This window comes from Sprattus sprattus, assembly GCF_963457725.1.
Source record: "Sprattus sprattus genome assembly, chromosome: 17".
NCBI lineage: Eukaryota > Metazoa > Chordata > Actinopteri > Clupeiformes > Clupeidae > Sprattus > Sprattus sprattus.
In genome coordinates this window covers 26,690,400-26,713,740 of record NC_137915.1, presented here as the reverse complement: position 1 = coordinate 26,713,740, position 23,341 = coordinate 26,690,400, and the positions used below count along the sequence as shown (strand labels likewise).

Here is a 23,341-nt window from a genome sequence, read left to right as displayed (position 1 = left end):
TAATTTTAGCCAAATGGTTATGTTATGAAAATTTCACTTGAACAAAGGTTAAAAATATAAATCCTGTGTAAAGTTTAAGTGAAATCTAATGTGAATCCAACTCTGTACTTTCAAATTCATGTGAAAGAAAGAATGACAGTAGATAGATTGAGTGAAATGTTTCATTTTTTACTAACAAATGTACAGAGAATGATAGATAGATAGATAGATAGATAAAACTTTATTGCCACACAACAATGTTGGTGGTATTTTTTGTCATAGGTAGCTCAGGCCAGTAGGAGGGGAGAGAAGGGGGTAGGGAAAACAAAAATAAAAAATAAAAAATACTCCAGGTCAGCATTGAGAGTTCAGGAGCCTGACAGCAGAGGGGAAGAAGCTGTTTTTGAAGCATGTCGTTCCAGCTTGCATGGATCTGTAGCGTCTTCCAGAAGGTAAAAGTTCAAAAAAGTCATGGCTTGGATGGAAGGAGTCTCTGATAATATTCTTTGCGCGATTTAAGCTACGCTCAGCATACAATGAGAGGACTGATGGAAGGTCACAACCAATAATGTTGGAGGCTTTGGTCACCACTCTCTCCAGTTTCATTTTTGTGCGACTGTCAGAATTTCCATACCAGACAGTTATTGATGAGGTGATGACACTTTCTATGATGGCTTTATAGAAGAGCACCAAAAGGTGTTTGTTGACATTGAACTTTTTCAGTTGCCTGAGGAAATACAGTCTCTGTTGGGCTTTTTTGATAAGGTGGGTGGTGTTGATATCCCATTTCAAATTTTGGCTGATGTAGGAGCCCAGAAATTTAAAGGACTCAGTAAGGGTTATGGGCTGGTCAAATACATGATAACATAAAGTCAAAAATACTGACTTGAAACATTCAGACAAAACAGGCATGTTCTGTTGAGGAGAAAGGCATTCAGAACTCAAGTAAAAGTGGGCCTAAGTAAACCGAGAGGTCTAGATCTCTTTCCAGCCAGAACATAAGAACTGTAACCGAACCTTTCAGTTTCTTTTCATATAGAAAAGAATGTCCTGGAATGACATGTGTCAACATACAGATACATCTAAGAATACTAATAGTAGTCATGCGTGGAAAATCTTACCGATTTAACTTAGAGCTCATCAACTCATGGGAAAATACACAATAAATAGCTTCATCTTTTTCAAGACATTTCAAGACATCTCATACAAGAAATGACTATTGAAAAAATAAAAAAATCTCAGTAGACTATGATTGTGCGTTCATACCAAAGCTCTACGGGTACTCGTAGCAAGTCAAAGAGGAGTGGGTGTCAGGGAGAGGCTGTCAACCTTCAGTGCAACAACCTTGGCCAAAGTGCACTTTATCAACAGCACAATGAAATGCCTTCAACCAATTGCATGCAAGCACACACAAATCCACTAAAAAAACTAAGCGTGCACACACACACACACACACACACACACACACACACACACACACACACACACACACTTGGTTCATTTCCCTCAGACTGTGTATCTGTGCCCTGAGTATCCCACAGTAAGGCTCAAAGCAGCAGTGTCTTCACCTCTGCCAGCGGTTCTGACCGAAGACTAAGGATTCACCCAATGGTTTTCAATTCTTTGTCTCCTAAGAAGGCATGCAAACAAATAAACAGCAGCAGCAATTACAGAATTGCCTATAAAATATCCCTGAAAGCATACTAGCATACTGATGTGGTTTTAGTCTGTTCAAAATCATTTTAATATATACATGTTCTTTCTATTTGAAAATATTTAAATAAGCTTATTGCAAGTGCCCCTTTTCAGCTACTGATCGCAGGTCAGTTTCCCGGCCAGGACTAGCCTGAGCAGACAGTCGCTCAGGTAGGGTCTAACGCCATGAGCAGGTTAGAGCAGCTTGTCTAGGCAGACTGCTGCTATTGGCTGTCTCCAGAAACAGAACGAGCTATATTCTGGATGACAGAAGGCCGAGTTTTGCTCTTTGCACAACAGCGGAAACACGTGATCCACAAGTTCACTGAGTCTGCTGTACCTACAAGAGAACCAAAAAAAGAGTTAGTTGCAAACAAACAGGCATCACCCCAAATAAGACTGCTTTTTGAGAAACATGGAGATGCTATCTACATGAAGTAAAAAGACATCCTTATGTGATGTGATACTTGGTTTATGTCTTGTGACTTTGATGTCTACTTACGAAGTTTTATTGCTTTTGCTCTGCTCTTGTGTGAGTTCTCCTTTAGGGTTGACGGTGAAGATGCGGCATAAAGGCACGTTGACATGCTTATAGGCGAACACATCCTAAGTCAAAGAAAGACGATGATCAGAGTCAGAGATGTCAGCTGAACGGAAGAGAAATACTGCCTCACATTGGAAAACTGTGGTCAGTGCCGAGCATTATAGTTTGTGTTCAATGCATTAAGATCACACATGAATTCCCATTTTATGAATTTTGGCCTACTTCTATAGATGTCTGCCTATTGAAACAGCAGTCAGGAACCCTTCAATTCACATCTGACTTTCTTACAATAGCAGCCTCTGATTGGTTTAGGTATACTGTATATACTGTACTTTCACATGCGTACACAGCTCGCACCTCGCTGGGGAGGCTGACAATAGAGCTAACTGCTATGGATACGATATACACCATTCACTGATACGCCACATCTTTGCATTTGACCAGACTATAAAGATGTGCGATTCTTTACATCGGTTAGATGTCAATTTTAAATCTAGGCATTAAACTCAACCATTACTTTGGCTTCGGTTTATATGGTTTACCAAGGGAGTATGTGTGTGAGAGAGTATGGTGGAGACTCACATTAGCTCTGTTTCCAAAGGCTGCATAAAAAGGCTGTGTGTTGGGAGGGAAAAGGTTTCTGATATCTGTGAGGCATTCAATCTTAAACTTCTCAGGTTTCTTCTCAATCACTTCCCTAAGGGAGGAAACATATTGAATAATCAGACAGAGTGGGACATTGGTATACATGTAAAGGCATTCAGAACTCTGTGAGCACAGAACATACAGTATATGAGTGTGTAGTGTTTGTGTGGTGTGACTGTGCGAACACACACCTGTGAAACGCTGAGAACAGGCTGCTGGGCGACAGCATGAGTGGACCACAGGGCAAGATGCTGCCGCGGTCGTTGACCCAGTGCAGGTAGCCCCTGGTCATGCCCGCCATGCCAATGGCCCGCGCAGAACAGTACAGGAACTTATAACCATTCCTGCAGCAGGAAGCAAACACACACAGGAACTTATAACCATTCCTGCAGCAGGAAGCAAACACACACAGGAACTTAGAACCATTCCTGCAGCAGGAAGCAAACACACACAGGAACTTAGAACCATTCCTTCAGCAGGGGCAAACACACACCTACTGCATCATCAGGAAACCAACACACACATACTGAATCATCAGGAAACAAACACACACATACTGCATCATCAGGAAACAAAAACACACATACTGCATCGGATACGGAGGCCTCCAGGAAGCAAACACACACATACTGCATCGGATACTGAAGCCATCAGGAAACAAACATACACACGTACTGCATGGGACATGGAGGCCATCAGTCATCTGCTCTGGAAGATCTGTTTAGAATAGATGATGTGCACACACTGTATGCAAGACACCTCAAATGGGTCTTCATGCACTGAACAGTCTCATGGCTATGCGCTGGGGTGCAGTGTGCAGGGGCTATTCTCTATCAGTCGGACCTCCAGAAGGAGGACTAAGAGTATTTGTGAGGATATGAGGGTGGTGCGTGTATGAGGGTAGGCAGCCTTACTGGTGTATTGTATGGTAGAGCTTGGCCACGCCCTGATGAGTCCAGTCTTTGCCCAGCTGAGGGAGAATCTGCCCAAACACATCTGACCTACAGGACATGAGGAGAGGAGTGCATTGTTAACATGGACATGATGACCACTCCATTTCTGAATGTGTATTGGTCAAATGGTGCATTCTGGTAATTGATGTTTAATTGAGAATGAGGCCTCCAAATAGAGCATAGTTTGGAAGTCATGAAGAGTCCGTGACTAACTCATGCCTTTTGTACTTGCAGTGAGTTCTGAGATGTAGTGATAGCTGTTGCATACTGTTAGTTATGTATAGTTATTTGATGCCATGCTGAACACTTCTTTTGTTTCATGGTTTTCCTGTCATAGCAGTTCATTGATTTACTTGGTGATGGTTCCATCGATGTCAGAGATAATAATCTTGTCATCCCAGTTCCACAGGTAGATGGTGCCCTCGCAGCGGCACGTCCCCTGGTACTGAGTGGTGATGCTGAACACCACATCATTGGGGCCATCTCTTAACCTCAGGCTGGCCTATCACACACAAAGAGCCAAGAGGTCAGGTTTATGAAACCAGGAAGAAGATCAGTGTTGGGCAGTATCAGTAAATTAGTAGTTTAACTACATTTTGCAGTAGCTTGCCGCCGGTAGTTCAACTACATACCAATGTGCATAGTGATTCAAGTAGCTACATTACTTTTTAGTGTAGTTAACTACTGTAATTACAAACAACTTTGGGCCATAAAAGGAAAGAAATTACCATTGCTTCTCAACTGTTATTGAACCCTCTTTGATCAAGCCAACCCCCATTTTATTTAGTTGCCCAGGCAACGCATTAGTCAGGCAGCCACCGCCACACACTTGACTTTTGTGTAGTGCATCTGCATGTGCCTGGGCTTTGCTCCTCAGTGGCATGCTATTTTAGAAGCTACCAGGCTAACTGAGTAATCAACCACATCATCAAGGCATGCTATTTTAGAAGCTACCTGGCTAACTGAGTAATCCTGCTTAGTGCAATACCCCCACTTGAACTCTAGTTCCTTGGAAGGCAGGTGTCTGACTGATAGACTTTGTATACAAAACCAAAGCTAACATTCTTTGCACTGAACCATGAATAGTAGGGTACTTTATTTTGTTTGGCCTTTGAACAAGTAGGCAGCTTTGCAATTAACTCATTTGAGTGGCATGTTTTGCTAGCATGTGACTTTTTTGTATATTTTGTTATGATTTCGTATCACAAGTACATTGTCAATTTGATCACCTTTTACAAAGTAACTTTACTTTGCCAAACTATATTTCACACTAGGGTAACTTTGCTGTAGTTTAACTTCCAGTGTAAAGTCTATTTTTGCTTACTATTTGGTCAGAGGAGAGGCGGAGTGACTTCTTGTAGGAGTGTGTGTTGGTGTGGCCTTCTGGTTGCGTGCTTTCAGGAATGGTCGTAGGACTGAGCTCTTCCTCCTCTTCGCTGGATAAGTCAGCAACCTTTTGTCTGTTGCACATGAAAAAACCTTAGCTTCTAGCAAACCTACTTTAGTGCCAACTAAATTACCCAACTGACTGCATTAAGTGTTACATCTGATCATTTTTTTATTTATTTACACTCACACTAAATAAACTATTGTATCCATTCAAGTAGGTAGGGTAAAGGATGTCCTCAGGAGTTTAACATGAAAGAAAATGTTTCTTATTTTTCTATTTTACTAAAGTTTCAATTCATTTTTGACTGGAACACAACATAATGGTTAAAGAAGGGCTCAGCCATCCGAAAAAATCACTACATCCATATGCCTTATCCTTGTCACCACCAGGGGGTGCTGTTTTAGGCCTAAAAGACTCACTGTGGAGTGGGGTTGTCTTGGGAGAGGGCTGGGTCTCCTCTGCTGGGCTTCTCAGACGTCTCGGACTTAGACTCTGACTGAAGAAGGAGAGAAAGATATGAACACATGTTGCTTTGGGATGATTCCGAACAAGTGGATGGTGTTGTGGAGTATGACAATCTGACCTGCTTGAAACTCTTCCTCCAGAACCACCAGCGACCAGACTTCTTAGGCATCCTCTCCTTCACCCATGCATCCTCTGTGGCCTAGCACACAGAAACACACGCACCCACAAACAGCTGTAAAGGGTACAGAGAGACTTAACACAATCCATGTGTTATCTGTTTGATACATGCTGCCTATCTAACAGTGACGGTCCAGGTATCTACCTTGGGTAAGCTCTTCTGGAAAGCCTGCAAGCTCAGTACCATGGGAGCGGCTAGGGTCCAGTTGTAATACCTGAGTTCAACAGGAAAACAGACAGAAGCAAACAGTTATTTCTTCTGCATAAGTGTGTCTATATATTTATATTTTCAAACATTCATTTGTGTGCACTTTGTATGTTGAGGATAGATAAGAAAAAGCATTTTAATGTCATTGAGAGCATCCTCCCTTCACAGTATTATTTCAACACCACATGCACTGTTGAGATCCACCTCACCTGTTGCCTATTCTCACCACTAGGTTAGGGTTGTCAATGATGGCTGGGTTTTCAGAAAACTCTTGATAGGTGACGAGGTGCTCCATGAACTTCTCTATGATTGAGAGATGAGTGATTAGTCAAGATGGCAAAATGGCTGCTACTGTTTTCATTAATCAGTGAGAATTTATAATAAAATGTGTATTTTTTTACTGTGTGTCCTGAGTGGGTGATTTCTGTGGGCACCTACCTTTGTTAATCTGGGCGTCGTCTCCAAGGCCTCCACAAAGAGACAGGGAGACATGGGGCAGGTCACAGGCGGAGTCGGAGAGGCACTCGGTCCCGCTGTCTGCCCCTGCGCTGCCCACTGACTGTGGGGACTGAGAGCTGGAGCGCCGGCCCACCTCCACCCAGTGCTGCGCTGCAGAGTCCCACTCACTGACAGGAAACACAACACACTCAGAGTCCCACTCACTGACAGGAAACACAACACACTCAGAGTCCCACTCACTGACAGGAAACACAACACACTCAGAGTCCCACTCACTGACAGGAAACACAACACACTCAGAGTCCCACTCACTGACAGGAAACACAACACACTCAGAGTCCCACTCACTGACAGGAAACACAACACACTCAGAGTCCCACTCACTGACAGGAAACACAACACACTCAGAGTCCCACTCACTGACAGGAAACACAACACACTCAGAGTCCCACTCACTGACAGGAAACACAACACACTCAGAGTCCCACTCACTGACAGGAAACACAACACACTCAGAGTCCCACTCACTGACAGGAAACACAACACACTCAGAGTCCCACTCACTGACAGGAAACACAACACACTCAGAGTCCCACTCACTGACAGGAAACACAACACACTCAGAGTCCCACTCACTGACAGGAAACACAACACACTCAGAACAGACTGACAAAGAATCCTTCAGGGTAACAAGTTTTTTTTTAACTAAACTCAAGATCATGTGTACGTTTTGGGGAAGTAGCGTGCCATCACGTCTGGCTCCAGAGCGGTGATGTCATCGAGGTAAATGTCCTCTGGACCTTGATGCTGACTTCTCTTCCTCACAGCTTTTGTCAGGGAGGGATAACAAGACAAGGAATTATACAGTTATACATGTGGCGAGTTTGTGCGTAAATACAGCTTTAAATGTGATAGATGTGTAGGGGTACTAGAGGTACTGTACCTTTCCTCTTGCAGAGTGCGTCTGCTTTACTGCTGGGGTTTTCTTCTAGGATGCCCTCTGTCATGTCCCCCAGCAGACGGGCAGCGGCTGGGGGCACCGCTGACCCGTAGCCGTGGCTAACCAAGGGATCTGATGGCCGTCTTGAGCAACGTGCCTTTGGGCCGGGAGCCTCTGGTTTTGAGGGGGTGGCATCTGGCTTCGGTGGAGGGGCGTCTGATTTCAGGCTGCGCGGTTCTGGTTTGACAATGGGACAGACAGGACTGGGTGTGGAGGCTGCCATGGCATTGGCGCTCAGAATGACCCGGAAGTGTGTGGTCTCCGAGGGGGTTATGGTGACCGTCTTCAGGGACTCGGACCTCTCTCTGCGGCTCACCTGTGATGGGGTTTGGGGGCAGCATACTCTTACAGAACCACACTTTATCGCACAGACCTACATGGAATATTTTAGGGGAACATGCGGAAGCTCTGAACTAAACACAGCCTCTGATAATGGTGATCATTTACATCATAAAAATGGCAGTCTGCGTCTTTCAAACATTTAGGATTTGCGTTACTCATTTTCCCGTCTCTCTGAAGGAGAGATATCTGCGTTTCTGAACACGTCACCACATCATTAATGTTGGTACAGTTGCTGTTAATAGATGTAAAATTGTATGATATTTTGTTTAGCTACTTTTGGATAAAACGTAACTAAATTTTACGGTAGCCATGTTTTCCTGCTATTGTTTTCTTTAGGCTTTCCTGTGGTACTTACCCTGGTGGACTCTGGAAACTCGCCCCATGCCCACTGCATGTGTGCCTCTGTTCCGTGCACCTCTGGAGGCCTGACCATCAGCTCCGAGTCACTCTTAGGACTGCTGGGCTGGGGCCTGCTGCAGGGGAGGAGACACCATCAAGCACGCACGCATGGAGGAGCTCTAGTGGTCTTGTTTCATATCACCAGTGGCCTCCAGTTATACAAGAACCTGCATTTTGAAGCTCAACTGTTACAGAGGCCCACAAGGTCATGTAGATTCATTATGTGGATGCAATATGCCAGTATAGAATGTCACCAAAAGCGATCTTCAATGAACCTCTACAGTTCTAGTACAAAGTGGGGTGCTGAGGCTGTGGACTCTGTAGACTATCATGGCTGCTGGCTGCCACTGACCCCCGAGACTGACAGTGAGAGGTCAAGGGTTAAAGAGCGCTGTGGGGAGAGGTCACCCACCAGTCTGAGGGCATCCAATCCTCGTCTGACAGAAGGTATCTGTCCTGAGAGATGAATGCAGGGTGTCTGTGCTCCATGGAGGAGTCCTTCACGGCAGGCAATGATGGTGGTCTGGGAACAGGACACACGACAAAATACCCTGACATACGCAAACAGTCAGAAATGCTTGGAGTGGTATAGAAGTGTAAGCATGTTTATTTGTATTATGTTGGAATCATTCTGTACTCCTTATTGAGTTGCATCTGTCTACATGCATAGATACGTCTGGATATGTGTGAATATGTAGAGAGGTCATATGAGACTGGTTAGTGTGTGTGTGTGAGTGTGTCCGTGTGTGTGCGCGTCCGTATGTGTGCGCGTCCGTGTGTGTGTGTGCGTGTGTGTGTGTGTGAGTTTGTGTATGTGAGTTTGCGTGCGTGTGCGTTCGTGTGAGGGTGTGTGTGCGTTCGTGTGTGCATGTGCATTTACCGGCTGGTGTGTATGTGGTTGTCGTCCTCTGAGCTCTTGTCTCTGTCTATCTCTGCCTCACTGTTGGTGTTTGCGCTCGTTTCTTCCTTACGCAGGTCTGCTTTATGTTTTCTCCTCCTCTTCCTCCTCTTCTTCACGCCTGCAGTGCCAGCCACCTCCTCCACTGGCCCTCCCTCCATGCAGGATCCAACGACACGAGGATCAGGGCCCCAGAACATGGGATCCTCCGTTGGGATTGGTGAAGTGGCCAGATGGGCAGGAATGATTTCCTTTACAGGACAAAAATGATAGCCACAGTATTAGTTCATTAAAAGTCTAACTAAAACTGTGAGTATAATTCTATGAATTCTAGAACATCACAAATGTTTTATATTTGTCTGTAATGTTAAAGATTATTAAATTATATCATGACACATTTGAAAATACTGTCAGTAAAGTAAGACTTGTTGATAGTGTATAACATGATTAATGAAGGTGTCATTAGTCACTTGTGTTGACATAGGTAGTAGATGCAAAGGGACTACAAAAGGTCAGTGTGAAGTGTGGAGTGCATCCGTAGACTGGCACTAACATTAAGCTCCTCTGCCTCCTGCACAAAGAAGGCCTCGCCATTGTCTCCAAGCTTCATATGCAGGTCCACTGGCTCCCCATTCACTTCTATGTCCACCTACAGGACACATGAAACATGATATTAGAACTAAGATAGAACTAGAATGAACCATCTCTTCAGGTTGACACATGAAACATGATATTGTTTCACAAGACAGAACTAGTATGAACCATCTCTTCAGGTTGTCAAGGAGCTCGAAATGTGTCTTGTGAAATATTATTCACTAAGTCATTTTAACATTTTATGAGATTTTATCTTGTTATTTCAAGCTACTATCTCGTTATAGATATTTAGTCATAATTTGTAGATACAATTTCAAAATAACGAGATATTAAAGGCACCCAGTGCAACTTTCGAGGCAAAAATAAACATTCAATTTCTAGTCTTTTTTACACGTAGTAAGTTTCAATAACACCATACCATTACATATCGACATTCAAGGAGCAAAGATGAGACGTCGTTGTGTGGTGAGAACTGATAGAAAATCGTAAACAACAACAATCTTTATTTATTGGTGCCACCAATAAATAAAGCAGGATTCCCGTCTGCAATTCTTTTTCCGCACGCAAGTCCCGAACGCTTCCGGAGATTCTAACACGCAAGGCAGTGCTGCCTGTTCAAAGGTATTTGCTGAATGTTACACAATGATATTCCGCAAATGTGGCCCATGCAGTGAATACAGTTGTTAGTACTTTCATGCCTGTAATTGAATACAGTTGTAAGTACTTACAAAATTAATTATTATTATTACCTGTCCAACAGCACACGTGCAAGTTCGCTGTCCCTCTACAGCCCGAGCTACTCGCTTAGCTTCCTCCATTCGTCAAATGTGTCGCCCAAGAGCACACAACACCCATTTCTTCTTATGAAACTTCAGTTTTTCTGTGGTGTCGTGAAATCAGAGGTCGACCACGCTTTCTCTTCGTCTTCGTCTCGGAACAACTAAGATCCGCCATCATGAAATAGAACCATGTGCTCGCAAATAGTGAAGTCACACGTTCGGAAAACTCTGAGAATTGCTGACGGGAATCCTGCTTTATTTATTGGTGGCACCAATAAATAAAGATTGTTGTTGTTTACGATTTTCTATCAGTTCTCACCACACAACGACGTCTCATCTTTGCTCATTGAATGTCGATATGTAATGGTATGGAGTTATTGAAACTTACTACGTGTAAAAAAGACTAGAAATTGAATGTTTATTTTGGCCTCGAAAGTTGCACTGGGTGCCTTTAAGGTTGTCATTTCAAGATACTATCTTGTTATAATCTCGTTATTACGAGTACAAATATCTTGTCTTGACATTTTAACTCTATCTATACTGAAATAACAACTTGATATCTTGAAAACAAATATAAAATCGCATGATTATGATTAATGCTTTCCATTTTTAATCACATGCTGTTCAAGCTGTCTGTAATTGCTAAAGTCTGGCTCATAAAATCTCCTTTGCCCATAAAACAAAATCGTTTGTCTCTCTCTCTCTCTCTCTTTCTCTCTCTCTCTCTCTCTCTTTCTCTAGGTCTCTCTCTCTCTCCCTCCACTGTTGCTAAGAAATGCAGTCAGTCGTGTCCAACTGTGTTTGAAAGGTCAGTGATCAGAATACAAGGACATCCAATGCAAACACAATGCAATAGCATAATGGGTTCATATAACTTGACTCATATCTTACCCTCCAATAACTAAGTACAGGAGATACCATGGCCTCAGAAGTCACAGGTAATAAGTATTCATATTCAAATGCCTAATTTGATCAGTGTCAGAGAGATAGTAAGAGAAGCAAAGAGAATGGCAAATTTAAAATGCTTCTGGTGTTACCCAATCAGTTCACATACCACTTTCTCTCGTGATCGGAGTACCCCCAGCTTGCCAAATCGGACGTGGAAGGGGGAGCACTGGAAGGATCCATCGGGCTGCCGGACCACCACCACATCTATGCAGCCAGACAGTGTGGCTTGGTTGATGCCCTTGTACAGCTCTTTGACGGTGACCAGTACCTGTCCAGCCAACTGACCCACGTAATTCATGGTGTCTGCCTGCCAAACAACATGCATTGAGCATTACAAACTGAGCATCACACAATGATCATAACACACTGAGCATTACACACTGAGCATCACACACAGAACATCACACACTGAGCGTCACTCACTGAGCGTCACACACAGAACATCACACACTGACCATCACGCACTGAGTGTTACACACGTGGATTAAAGATGAAAAACAACAGTCACAGTTTATTGCATCAAATGGTTCACCTTTCCTAGTTAAAAAATGAAATTGAATAAAAGATCAGCGTTTCCAAAACAGCAGTTCAGAGTTTAAAGTTCAGACTTTAAACAGTTCTGATTTAAACACATCAAATCTAGACAATCTGCCAAAAATCGGTATAAAAAAGCATCTGATGTAAGATCCTTAGCCCTAAGAACCTTTCATCAAACACACTTGGAGGTCCTAAGAGGAAAAGCTTATAATTACACTGCTTGCACCACAATGGTCCACAAAGTTAACTGTTTACGGTTCATGGGGAACACATCCTACCGCGCATCCAACCCTCACCCTTCGATGAGAATTATCAACAGTGCGCCATCATCCTGAAATTCTTAACTTCAATCAATGATACGATACATCCAGACTGAGTAACAAAATTCCCCTTTGCTTGTATATGTTTATATGGCATTGTTTCTGTACGGAAGAAAAGTTATCATATGGAAAACAAGAACAATGACTGAAAGCAAGTGAGTAAACACTGCTAAAGTCAATACCTCAATGTTTTGTTACATGCTGTCTTTGAGTGTGACTCTGTTTGTGTGTGTGTGTGTGTGTGTGTGTGTGTGTGTATGTACACTGCAGTCAGATTTACCTATCAAATACCAAGTAAAGGACTTCTTGTGCTGTTCTGTGTGAAGCGAGTTCCAGTATTGCCAGTACAGCCTCCATCACAGACAGTGCTCACAGACTGTAACACTTGGTAAACAGGATTATCACACATGGGATTAAGCAGCACGGGAGCTGAGATTCCCATCTTCACTGGTGCTCACCTGTTCAGCCTGTCAGCGTTAATCTGTGTTTACACCACGGATTGAATTCAGTACAGAGGGGCAGACAGGGAGTGAACACACTAGAACTAGCTGAATGTGCCTGATCTATGGTTATTCAATTCAATGTTATTTATATAGCGCCAAAACAATAGAATTGTCACAAGGCGCTTTAAAGAGCCAAGTGCCTGGACCCCCTTAGTTAGGCTAATATCCTCACATTATAATCTAATTGTATCATCTCATGTTATAGTCTCATGTTACATTGATGAGTTAGGTCAGTAGACATGCACTTTATCCTTTCTTTCCATCTCTCCCTCCCTCCCTCTCTCTCTCTCTCTCTCTCTCTCTCTCTCTCGCTCTATCTCTCTCACACACAAACAAACACACGCACACACACAAGCACACACACACACACACACACACACACACGCATACATACATGCACACACAGACACATACACACACACACACCTCACACACACACACACATTACCACACAGACTTCACAAACAGAGAGAGATCAGCCAAGCTGTGAACCCACACACATTCTATCAGTATGTGGCCTCTGCATCCAGATGCCAAAGTGAGGTTACAACATGAGATTAGTCAGGCAGTAGGAATAAGTAAAAGAACAGCATGTCGGGTTCGTAAAATCAGCTGAGCTCCACCACAAACACAAGCTGTAAGCTCCTTAGCACCTAACCAGCGTAATTTCTCAACAGTTTTAGCTACTTCTCAGTTCTAAGAAGTCCAACTCTCTTTGTTCCTTGTTGAGGGACGGACAGCTATGTGACATGACTAACTAACAGACTGCTTCACTGAAAGGACTCCGACAGTCTTGTCTAGCAGTCACATCCTGAAGCTGTGTGCCCTGCTTTTCTGCAAGTCAGTCTGAAAGCAGACACAGACTTCCCCACAGCACTCACCACACACACATAAATACAGCCAAACACATGCGTATCCTAAACAAGCTGTGACATGCTCACCAGAGTCCATGCTGGCTTTAAGGAAGTGCAGGGGTCCTCAATGCATCCACCGCCATCATCCATGTCAATCCCCCCCGCAACCCCCTGACTGATCCCTGTCTGTCTGATCTGCCTGACTTACACTCTTTTTCTGGGTCTGTATCTTTCTCATCGCCCCTCTGTTTGTCTGTCCGTCTGTCTTCTGTCCCTGTGTGTGTTCTGGGGGTGATACCCCACACTCTGGCCCTTCTCCCTCTGCTCCTTCTCCCTCCATTGCCCCCCTCCCCTCTCCTCCACTCCATCCTGCTCACCCCACTCTGGCTGTGCCACGCTCCGCCACTCTGCTGACTTAAGCCCACCCCATGTCACCTCAGTGGAAAAAAGCCTCAAAAAGGGGCTTAAACTTCTTATGTAACCAACTCACCAACCTACCCTGTCTTAGACACACACACTCACACACACTCACACACTCACACACACACACACACACACACACACACACACACACACACACACACACACACATACACAGGCTCTTTCGCATGCATATTCCATCATACTTTTATCTTCAGCTTCACACTCTAGTCTTATCAATAAACATGCTTTAAACATGCATGTTTTTTCTTTGCAGGCCCATACATGTCCATCAAGATTCACTATCTGGTATGAAAACACCTGTAATCTTCCATCCTCTCTCCTGTACGTGACTAGGTTTTTACTGACTGAAAAGAGATCGGTCAGACCATTATGTAAGGGTTTTGTGACTAAGTGCCTTAGATTTCCTTAGAGGAAGAAAACAAAAAGAGAGATGCTGTAATGACCAAGATCCTTTATTTGTGAACTATTGTGGATCTTTTTTTTTTTTTTCAAACATAGCTGCCATAAGTGGGCTGACAATTATGAATTCAATGTATTCCCTTCTGCTTCCCAGTCTAAAACATAAGCCATAAAATGGTCTGGCTAGTCACTTTCAATCAATCAACAGAGTCTTTGATGTTGTGCTGACCTGGACTACAATCTGTCTGTTTGAGTGCTTTAGCAGCTTCTCTGCCAACCATGGTCATTACTGCAAGGATGGCTAAAAATGCTGTATAGGATTCAATGTCTTTGTAAGGGTGGACCGGCTGGCAGGGGACCAGGCAGGGGGCAAACAGGGAAGTGCTGCCCCAGACAGGGTGCATCCGGAGGAGCTATTTTCAGGAGTCATTCCTCTCTTCATTTATCATGAGTTGACTCCACCCCAAGTCTGTTCCTATGGTTACATAAACTTCTATGTGATCAGTCGCCTCTGGATCCAATTACAATATCTGAATCCCCCCCCCCCCCCCCCCCACACACACACACACACACACACAGTGAGAGAGAGAGAGAGAGTGAGTTTCCACTGCACACATAAAGATTACCTTCCCTCGGTACACTGGGTAGCCTGCTAGTGCAGGTGCTCTGAGTGACAGCCCTGTTCTGTGTGCATCAGCAGCTCCTACTGTGGAGTGGAAAAACCCAGACGGCTGCAGTGCTGTGCTGTCGCACCACATCCACCATATCCTGTCCTGGACCACATGTTGCTTTGATATTCTTTCACTCTCCTTTACACAAATTGGTGCAACTGCCACTGCCACTGCCACTGCCACTGTCTGAACAAACTTCCATCACTATAAGTAGCCTAAAATAAAATGAATACTTCAATAACACTTCTGCTTTGTCTCTGAGACACTACTACTTGTGGCTTCCTTCTGGTAATTTCCAGATAATAATCTAACAAATTAAAATGTAACATCAACGTGAAAAGTTTCTCCAACACCAATAGCGAAATAGAATGGGTAGACAGGTGAAGTCGTACCTGCCACTTGCCTCCATCCTTTCCCGCTAGTGAGGATACTATGGAACCTTTAAGCCTTGAAATGGGATTACAACGCGAAGCAAACCTGCTGGTAGTCACCTAGCGTATGTCATGATCGCACGTTCGGTAACCGACCAGTGGAATCCACCAGGAGAATCCCATGACCAGATTCATAGCAAAACCTGGGTCACGCGTAATGGCGATTATACACACTGGCGCGTGCGACCGCAGATGCTGTTATGCGATATGAGAAAATAATGAACATAATTGACATATTTTTTGTTTAATGTTCATACTATTCTTCTGACTGCTCCAAAAATCCTAAACCTAATCAACAAACGCGAAGAGCACACAGCCTGACCGTGACGATATCTTAATGTCACCATATTAATGAAAGTTAAGATTAAAGTTTAAACTTTTTTTACGGGCTAATGTCAACCTTACATTCGCCTTAGTTACTGATTGACTGATAGACACTCAAGCTATATTTATCCACCCTTTCACATTGTGTACCGATATGTAATGCAACCTACAACAACATCAGCTTGTAAGAATAGGAATGGGGTGGGGGAAACCTATCGCTAACAACGTTACGTTATAGCTATCTTACCTTTATAAACTGGAACAGACAGCTCTACCATCAAGGTCGCTGTTTATCCAAAAGCTCCCCTCTCATTCTTCCGAGACCGGTCCCTTCTTCCACGCCAATAGCAAGGGCAAAATCACCTTTCTCGCAGGTAAGATAAACAAGCTTGTCTACACCGGTAGGCCGATGACTCGTTCACTGATGACATTGTACGGCACTCAGCGCCCCTGTCCTCACAGCGCTGTCAGAGCGGCATGTGACGTTCACGTGACCTGGAGCGCTGTGTTGTCCAAAACCAAACTATCAAGGTGTTGCTCATGAAGGTATGTTAACGTGAAAGATACTGCTAACAATTTATTGATAACCTTGATGTGGAGCAGCTGTGAAAAAATCCTCTGTAAACGTATACACTTTATCGACGACAGCAAATGAATATAACCCCATAGGCTTCCATAGGTTGAATTAGGTAATCGCTAAAATGATGCACGTCGGTGTTGGGAAGTAGGCTACAACTAAAGTAATAGGCTACAAATTGTACCTGCCCTCGTTTCTGTCAATATATGCCCTAGATTCTGACGCACTGCAGATATTTTTCTAGGTTCCTACATAAGTGTCTTGCATTAAGGACTTTTCTTGGAATATGTGTTTTAATAATTCTTTGTGTGTGCGCGTGTCGGTGTGCGTGTTGTTATTATGAGGGTGGGGAGGGTTAGCTTAAGTGGTGATGGTAGTGTTTCATGCATTTCTGCCCGTTGCACACGACACATAATTACATATTTCAGCCTGTGTATGTGTATAAACTACTGGATGACCTAAATTTCCCTTGGGATTAATAAAGTATCCTTATATCTATCTATCTATCTATCTATCTGTGTTATTGAGCTGACGTTACTTCGTTGCTTATTTTAAGGCTACTAAATACCGGTATGATGCAGCCTCTGCCAATGCTGTCTAGATCTCAGCCTTAATCATAGGTATCGGAGAAAATAAACAATGCAGAAAGAATCCCTCTGTTTGCAGTTTATTTTGAGGCAAGTCTCATAATCCAAAAGAACTAGGAAGGAACGTTTATTTAGAGGATTCCTCAAATCTATCTCACTGCAACTGGTCATAGTACACGATATGCTTCACATCATCTTCACTTCAGGTTTAGCTGTACCTTGTACTAAAACTAATCTATGCTTGTGTAAAAATCTCTGCATACTGAAGTGAGAAAATATCTTTATAGCAACAGCCAGCCTCTCCATATACCCAACTGTTGCATTACCATTTACCAATCTAGTCTATTAGTGAGAAACCACATATCTGTCACTTTCTTGTGTCCAACAGATTTTCCGTCACAAGTCTCTTTTGCCCCTCCTGTAGATCTATGTCTATTCCTCTGGTGGAACAGGGGTGGCAGCAGGTGTAGATGCAGGCGTTGTCTCGGGAGTGGCATCCTTGCTTCCACCAGGGGTTTTCAGAACTACAGAGTCTGCAAAAGAGGCACATTTTCAATGGCACAAACAAGAGATGATAATATTTAGTATTTGATCTGCATAAAAGTCTTCAGCTGATCTATAATTATGCTCTTCTCCTCATTCCGAAACTTTGCTTGCTGTCTTGTTTGCATTCATAAGCTTGATGAGCACAGCCTCCCGTTGTGGGTGTGTATTTGGTGTCTTTCCTGCGGCCTACCTTTTCTCTTTGTCACCTTCTTCGTCACCTTCTTCTTCTTCTCTTTGGGTCCATCACCAGGTGTGGGTGTGGGGGTCGGGGTTGGTGGTGCGGAGCTATCAGGAACTTCTGGGGTAGGTGTAGGGGTTGGAGGAGTTGGAGTCTCAGGTGTAGGGGTGGCTGGAACTGGGGTCTTTGACGTAGGGGTGGGTGGGGTTGGGGTTTGTGGTGTTGGGGTGGGAGGTGTGGGTGTGGGTGGTTTAGGTGTAGGAGTCTTGGGGGGCTTAGGGGTTGCTGCCTTGGGTGTCATTGGATGTGGCTGTCCAACTATCACATTGCCATCAGCATCGGTCAGATAAGTTGTCCCGCCCAAATCACCAAGGCTTTCTGTCACTTTCAGCTGGCAAGGAAGAGTAGGAGAGATTTACATACACACACTCTCACACACACAAACATACTACTTTTACACACCCACCTGAAAGCCTCTCATTCAAAAACACAGCCATAGAGAAGAACAGGGCTATACACTCTCAAAGCAGATATATGGGGAAGAACATGAACATCCTGTCAGTGCACTTTTCTCATATACTCTCTTCTATGCATGGTTCTTTTCTTTTCTTTCCTTTCCTATTTGTTTCTTTTCTTTGCCTCTAAGGACTGTTCTGGCGATTAGTGTCTCTGTCTGTACTGTGTGACCTCTTTGCTCTTGTTAATGCTAATACAATCAAAATCTCTGAAACTGTGAGCCTATACTTTCCGGTCAGTGATTTCTCTCAATGCGATCCTACCCAGCGATGGCCAGCCACATTCTCTCACACTCACAGGCATACACACAGACATAAGCATTCTGCAAACGTACAGACTGACATACACACATTGAATGCTGGGAAAGGTTTCTCCTTGTAGCAGCTTTTGTTTGGGACCTGGGATTTGTGTGAGTGAGATTTTGTAATCTTATTAATAATGATTGGGATGATAGGCACTGAAGCTAAGCTGCACTTTAAGAATGAGAGTATGTGTTTAAACAAACTGTAATGCAGCACAAAATTTGATAGTGAACGATCTGAAATATAATCTTTATAATATTTATACTAGTAGGAAAAACTATATAGTATTTGTATACTCATATAGTAAATATACTATATCTATATGGTGATGTTTGTATTCTTTAAAATATTGTACCATATTTATATGGATAACTTAATCTGCAAAGACTTCAACATGCCATATATCAATGGTACCATCCATTTGTATTAAGTGAAATACACTAATCTGCCTCTGAATCTTGAGAGTGCAATGATGATCTAAGATTCAGATCTGTCTTATGAACCAGAGTGTATCAGGTAAGGCAGGTAAGGTTAAGTTAATAATAACGGCAAATGGAATGGTTTTAAAGATGTTTTGTTTGTTTGCGTAAATTAGTTTGTGAAATTTGTGAAATGTTTATTTCAGTCTTTCAGAGAGAGGCTGAATAGTGAGTTCCTATCCCAAGGACAGGTGATCAAACGACATCACATGAAGGAACAGGATTTGAAAAGGTGAGGGGAGAGGATGGGAAGAAAAACTAGAAGAAAAGGAGGACTGGCAGGCTGTGGTGACGCAAGACAGAAGAAGATAGGTGCACACACAGAGGTACCATACAAGAACAGGACACATTGAAATCACACAGAGAAAAGGTGAGGGAATACGTGCTCCATTTATTAGAAAGAGGTGACAGACAAAGTGATGTCATAGTCTTTATTGTGAGATAGCAAGGTATGCCATAGAGTTCTATGTAGTGATAAATCACATTGTCATTACCTCTATGCACTGAAACAGAAAGTCACTTCTTGAATATATGCAGTGATTTAGAAGGTGACATCATTTTCTATATGCAGTGATTTAGAAGGGGACATCGTTTTCTATATGCAGTGATTTAGAAGGTGACATCATAGTTTATAAGCAGTGATTTAGAAGGTGACATCATAGTCTATATGCTGTGATTTATATGTGACATCATAGTCTTTATGCAGTGAGAGAGGAAGTGATGTAACTATGTATTTCTATGCAGAAGAGGGAAGTGATGTAACAATTCTTGTGCAGTGACTGTGAATGACGTAAGACACACATTGAAACACAGGAAGCATTTATATTACACTGAACAAAACATTTAAAAGAGCTTGACTTTAACAGGACACTATGATTTCTCCAGTCACACGTATGAAGTTGCCATTCCCCTCTCATTTTAAACATATGACTTAATTTCCTCAACACTTGCTAATGCACAACACAGTGCTGCAGTACCCTCTTAAAAGCAACAACAGCAGGTCGCCAAAACAGGACACACAGTCAAAACATATCAGGGACTGTCTCGCTTCAGCTATAGTACCATTCCATTCCAAACCAAGTAGTTAAAACATTATGACTGTAAATAAATATGAATTTTATTCTCAGACACATTTAGCCAACATTATTCATGCCAGTGTTCAGTTTTGGTTGGATTGCTGGTGGGGTAAACCTTTAGACCTATGCTGTGAAACTCCAAGGCACTTTAAGCACCCGTCACTTCCCTTCTTCTACATTGCATTACAATACTCTGTAAGAGGGTATATACATTAGTGCCGCAGACTAATACCTGGCACTAATAAGCAGCCTACATATGTATTCATCTCAACTCTCCATATCTCTGTTGCATTTATACATATTTACTTATTTATCTGGATCCCGTTATTTTACTTTTTTTTGGAGGAAGGATTTGCCTCATCAGGGATGAACACACTTACGGTGAATTCACTACTCTCGGTGCCATACTTGTTTTTCACCAGGATGCTGTACTTTCCGGAATCAGCTGTGTTCACTTGGGTGATTGTAAAACTGGCAAACTTGCCCGCCTCAAACTTGAGGATGTAGTGGTCGTCAGACACCATCTCCCGCTCATTCTTCAGCCAGGTGACCTCTGGAACTGGGTCACCTGAGATGTTGCAGGTCAGGTTGAGGGCCTGTGTAAACAAAAACGACATAGAAAAAGAGAACAGAGCAACAGACACAGTGCACAAACAAAAGTACAATATTACAGTAAAGCTCCCTTTTCACTCTCTCTCTCACACACACTCACACACACACACACACACACACACACACACACACACACACACACACACACACACACGCACACACACACACACACACACGCACACACACGCACACACATACACACACAGACCTTGCCCTCTTGTATGGTGACCACATCTGGAAGACCACCTGCAACACGAGCACGATCTACAAATACACAGAGAGAGAACAGACAACATTGTATTATTTTGTTGCCCAATAATTCATTGCACACATTCCAAAATGATTCAGAATCCTCTGGCTTAAACTGAATTACTCACTTCTCTCTGCGATAGCTGCCGCTCTACACAGCGAAAGGTTGAAGAGAGAAAGAGAGAAACAGAGCAACATTAAATAGAAACAGACAACTAGAATATTTCCATCACGTTGATAGTCTACCAAAATATGCTTTGAAGAACCAAACCCTCTATAGAAACCGATTAGTTAAAGTACAATATTTATTATAATCTGGACTTACTTCAGTCTCTGGAACTCAGCATAGGCATCATCAAATGCTGCAGAGACACAATTGACAGCATGGTTAATATCACCATTTCTCCACAGTAAATGTAATCAGGTTAAATCCAATTCTGCACGTATGTCATCACACACCTTGTCCAGACAACTCCACGGTCCTCTGCAGGCCTCCTTTCCCGTCGAAGAACTCGATGGCGTACTTGCCCTTGTCCTTCTCTGTAGGCTCTGAGATCTGCAGCCACAGCTGCTCTCCCACCACACCACTCTTAATGCGGTCGCATGCTGAAATATGGTGATCCCTGAAGAGAGAGAGAGAGAGAGAGCGATTGAGAGAGAGAGAGAGATTGAGAGACAAAGAGAGCACACATATTTCCCCTCATACACATTCACCCACAGGCTGTCCAAAGTGGAATTCTACAGTACTCATGCTTATACAGACACATACTCATGCTTATACAGACACATACTCATGCTAATACAGACACATACTTATCTACAGTACTCATTCTTATACAGACACATACTCATCAACAGTACTCATGCTAATACAGACACATACTCATGCTTATACAGACACATACTCATGCTTATACGGACACATACTCATGCTAATACAGACACATACTTATCTACAGTACTCATTCTTATACAGACACATACTCATCAACAGTACTCATGCTAATACAGACACATACTCATCTACAGTAAAGTACTCATGCTTATACAGATACATACTTGTAATGCCAGGTGACATGCAGCTCGTCATTGTAGTAGCTGACAAAGGAGTACAGTCTGATGCCTTCCTCAGTGCTCTGGATCTTCAGTGGGGTAGATGAGTTTGCTGCACACACACACACAAACACACACACACACACACACAAACACACATGTCAGGTTTCTGAACTGATTCTTAGGAGCTCATAAAAGCATTTAAAGGATTTAACTCATAAAGATACATACTGCTTAGAGAATATTTGAGAAGAAATTATGGCTTACCAATCACGCCAAACACTTGGTTCATCAGGTCTTTGAACCCTAATGAGAGTAAACAACAGTCAGACACTTGGTTATGTACGCTGAGGACATGTGTGGTAGTGTCTGCTGGTTGATATGTGGATATGTGTGTATAAGATTACATAATACCTTTGTCTGTGAGGTCAAGTGTGGAAGTGTCCTTTCCTCGGTCATCCTTCAGAATCACCTCATATACTCCTGCATCCTTCTTAGAGATCTGATATGAATACAGAGAGCATGTTCAGACGCAGACAGAAAAGCAGAAACTGAAATAATGTCCACTTTAGATGCACTATTCTAAAAACAGGATGGAAAGTATCACTGTTCAGAAAAGCTGGGCTTTTCTCCCCTGCTAAAGATGCTGCAGGATATGGATCTGACGTGAAACGCAAAAAAGCAAGAAGACAGAAGCACCGTGATGACAACACATACTTCACAGAAATAGAGAGATTGAAAAGGTTGAAAAGAACGGCTGCTCTGATGGTACAACAGAGGATTACAGTGACAAAAACCAAGATGGATTGCAATACTGTTAGATGGATAGATAATAGATAGACAGACAGATAGACGGGTAGACAGACACACAGACAGACAGACAGATAGATGTAAATGTATGTTCGCAAGCAAAGTTACTGTCCACATTAACCAAACTGATTAGAGATTAGAGGTCCAGACTTTGAGTTTCTTCCAGACGGTGTCATCACCAGTTGCAGCGCCAGTTTGCTGTAATTAGACACATGAAGATATTGGCACGTGCGCACGTTAGAAAATGTTTAAGCTGAAACACGCATGCATCCTTATGTTCTCCTTGCTTAACATATTAACGGAAAGTACAATTATTTTTTGTAAGGATTGTGTTGAGTAATAATAATTAAGTAATAAAAATGACAGCAATTTCCAGGCATTATGCCATAGTTTTTAGC

General features: G+C 42.9%; 2 protein-coding genes across 4 annotated transcripts in view; both read right to left on the bottom strand.

Moving 5' to 3' along the window:
* Positions 1 to 283: 283 nt before the first annotated feature.
* LOC308378604 (phosphatidate phosphatase LPIN2-like) lies at positions 284 to 16,324 on the bottom strand. Of its 2 annotated transcripts, none has more exons than XM_080855541.1 (20): positions 16,206 to 16,324; positions 11,582 to 11,782; positions 9,708 to 9,803; positions 9,137 to 9,405; positions 8,669 to 8,779; positions 8,213 to 8,330; positions 7,459 to 7,831; positions 7,243 to 7,342; positions 6,495 to 6,682; positions 6,266 to 6,359; positions 5,994 to 6,063; positions 5,790 to 5,870; positions 5,626 to 5,702; positions 5,141 to 5,276; positions 4,170 to 4,318; positions 3,778 to 3,864; positions 3,055 to 3,207; positions 2,801 to 2,915; positions 2,177 to 2,280; positions 284 to 2,014 (listed from the first exon to the last, which is right to left on the bottom strand). In XM_080855541.1, exons 2-20 carry the CDS (start codon positions 11,771 to 11,773, stop codon positions 1,870 to 1,872), a joined length of 2,658 nt encoding a protein of 885 aa, XP_080711667.1. In that variant the 5' UTR covers positions 11,774 to 11,782; positions 16,206 to 16,324; the 3' UTR covers positions 284 to 1,869. The 2 variants fall into 2 exon arrangements, with proteins under 2 accessions (XP_080711667.1, XP_080711668.1); XM_080855542.1 differs by having other exon boundaries at positions 8,213 to 8,327.
* Positions 16,325 to 17,186: 862 nt separating this feature from the next.
* myom1b (myomesin 1b) overlaps positions 17,187 to 23,341 on the bottom strand; it is a 30,350-nt gene continuing 24,195 nt past the window's right edge. For both annotated transcript variants that reach the window (XM_080855265.1, XM_080855264.1), the window contains 10 exons: positions 22,548 to 22,635; positions 22,401 to 22,439; positions 22,140 to 22,245; positions 21,540 to 21,703; positions 21,406 to 21,442; positions 21,209 to 21,231; positions 21,040 to 21,095; positions 20,600 to 20,815; positions 17,859 to 18,237; positions 17,187 to 17,655 (listed from right to left, as the gene is read on the bottom strand). In XM_080855265.1, coding sequence (XP_080711391.1) covers positions 17,555 to 17,655; positions 17,859 to 18,237; positions 20,600 to 20,815; positions 21,040 to 21,095; positions 21,209 to 21,231; positions 21,406 to 21,442; positions 21,540 to 21,703; positions 22,140 to 22,245; positions 22,401 to 22,439; positions 22,548 to 22,635 — 1,209 coding nt within the window. In that variant the 3' untranslated portion in view covers positions 17,187 to 17,554. The remainder of the gene's footprint in view (positions 17,656 to 17,858; positions 18,238 to 20,599; positions 20,816 to 21,039; positions 21,096 to 21,208; positions 21,232 to 21,405; positions 21,443 to 21,539; positions 21,704 to 22,139; positions 22,246 to 22,400; positions 22,440 to 22,547; positions 22,636 to 23,341) is intronic.

Bases quoted from the DNA above. Each gene is read 5' to 3' on its own strand.
- LOC308378604 (XM_080855541.1), bottom strand. From the start codon at position 11,773: ATGAATTACGTGGGTCAGTTGGCTGGACAGGTACTGGTCACCGTCAAA. The intron at 8,780-9,136 runs GTAAATGCACAT...TCCTGTTCCCAG, and splicing joins AACCACATACACACCAGCCG to ACCACCATCATTGCCTGCCG. The intron at 2,015-2,176 runs GTAAGTAGACAT...GTTCTCTTGTAG, and splicing joins AGCAAAAGCAATAAAACTTC to GTACAGCAGACTCAGTGAAC.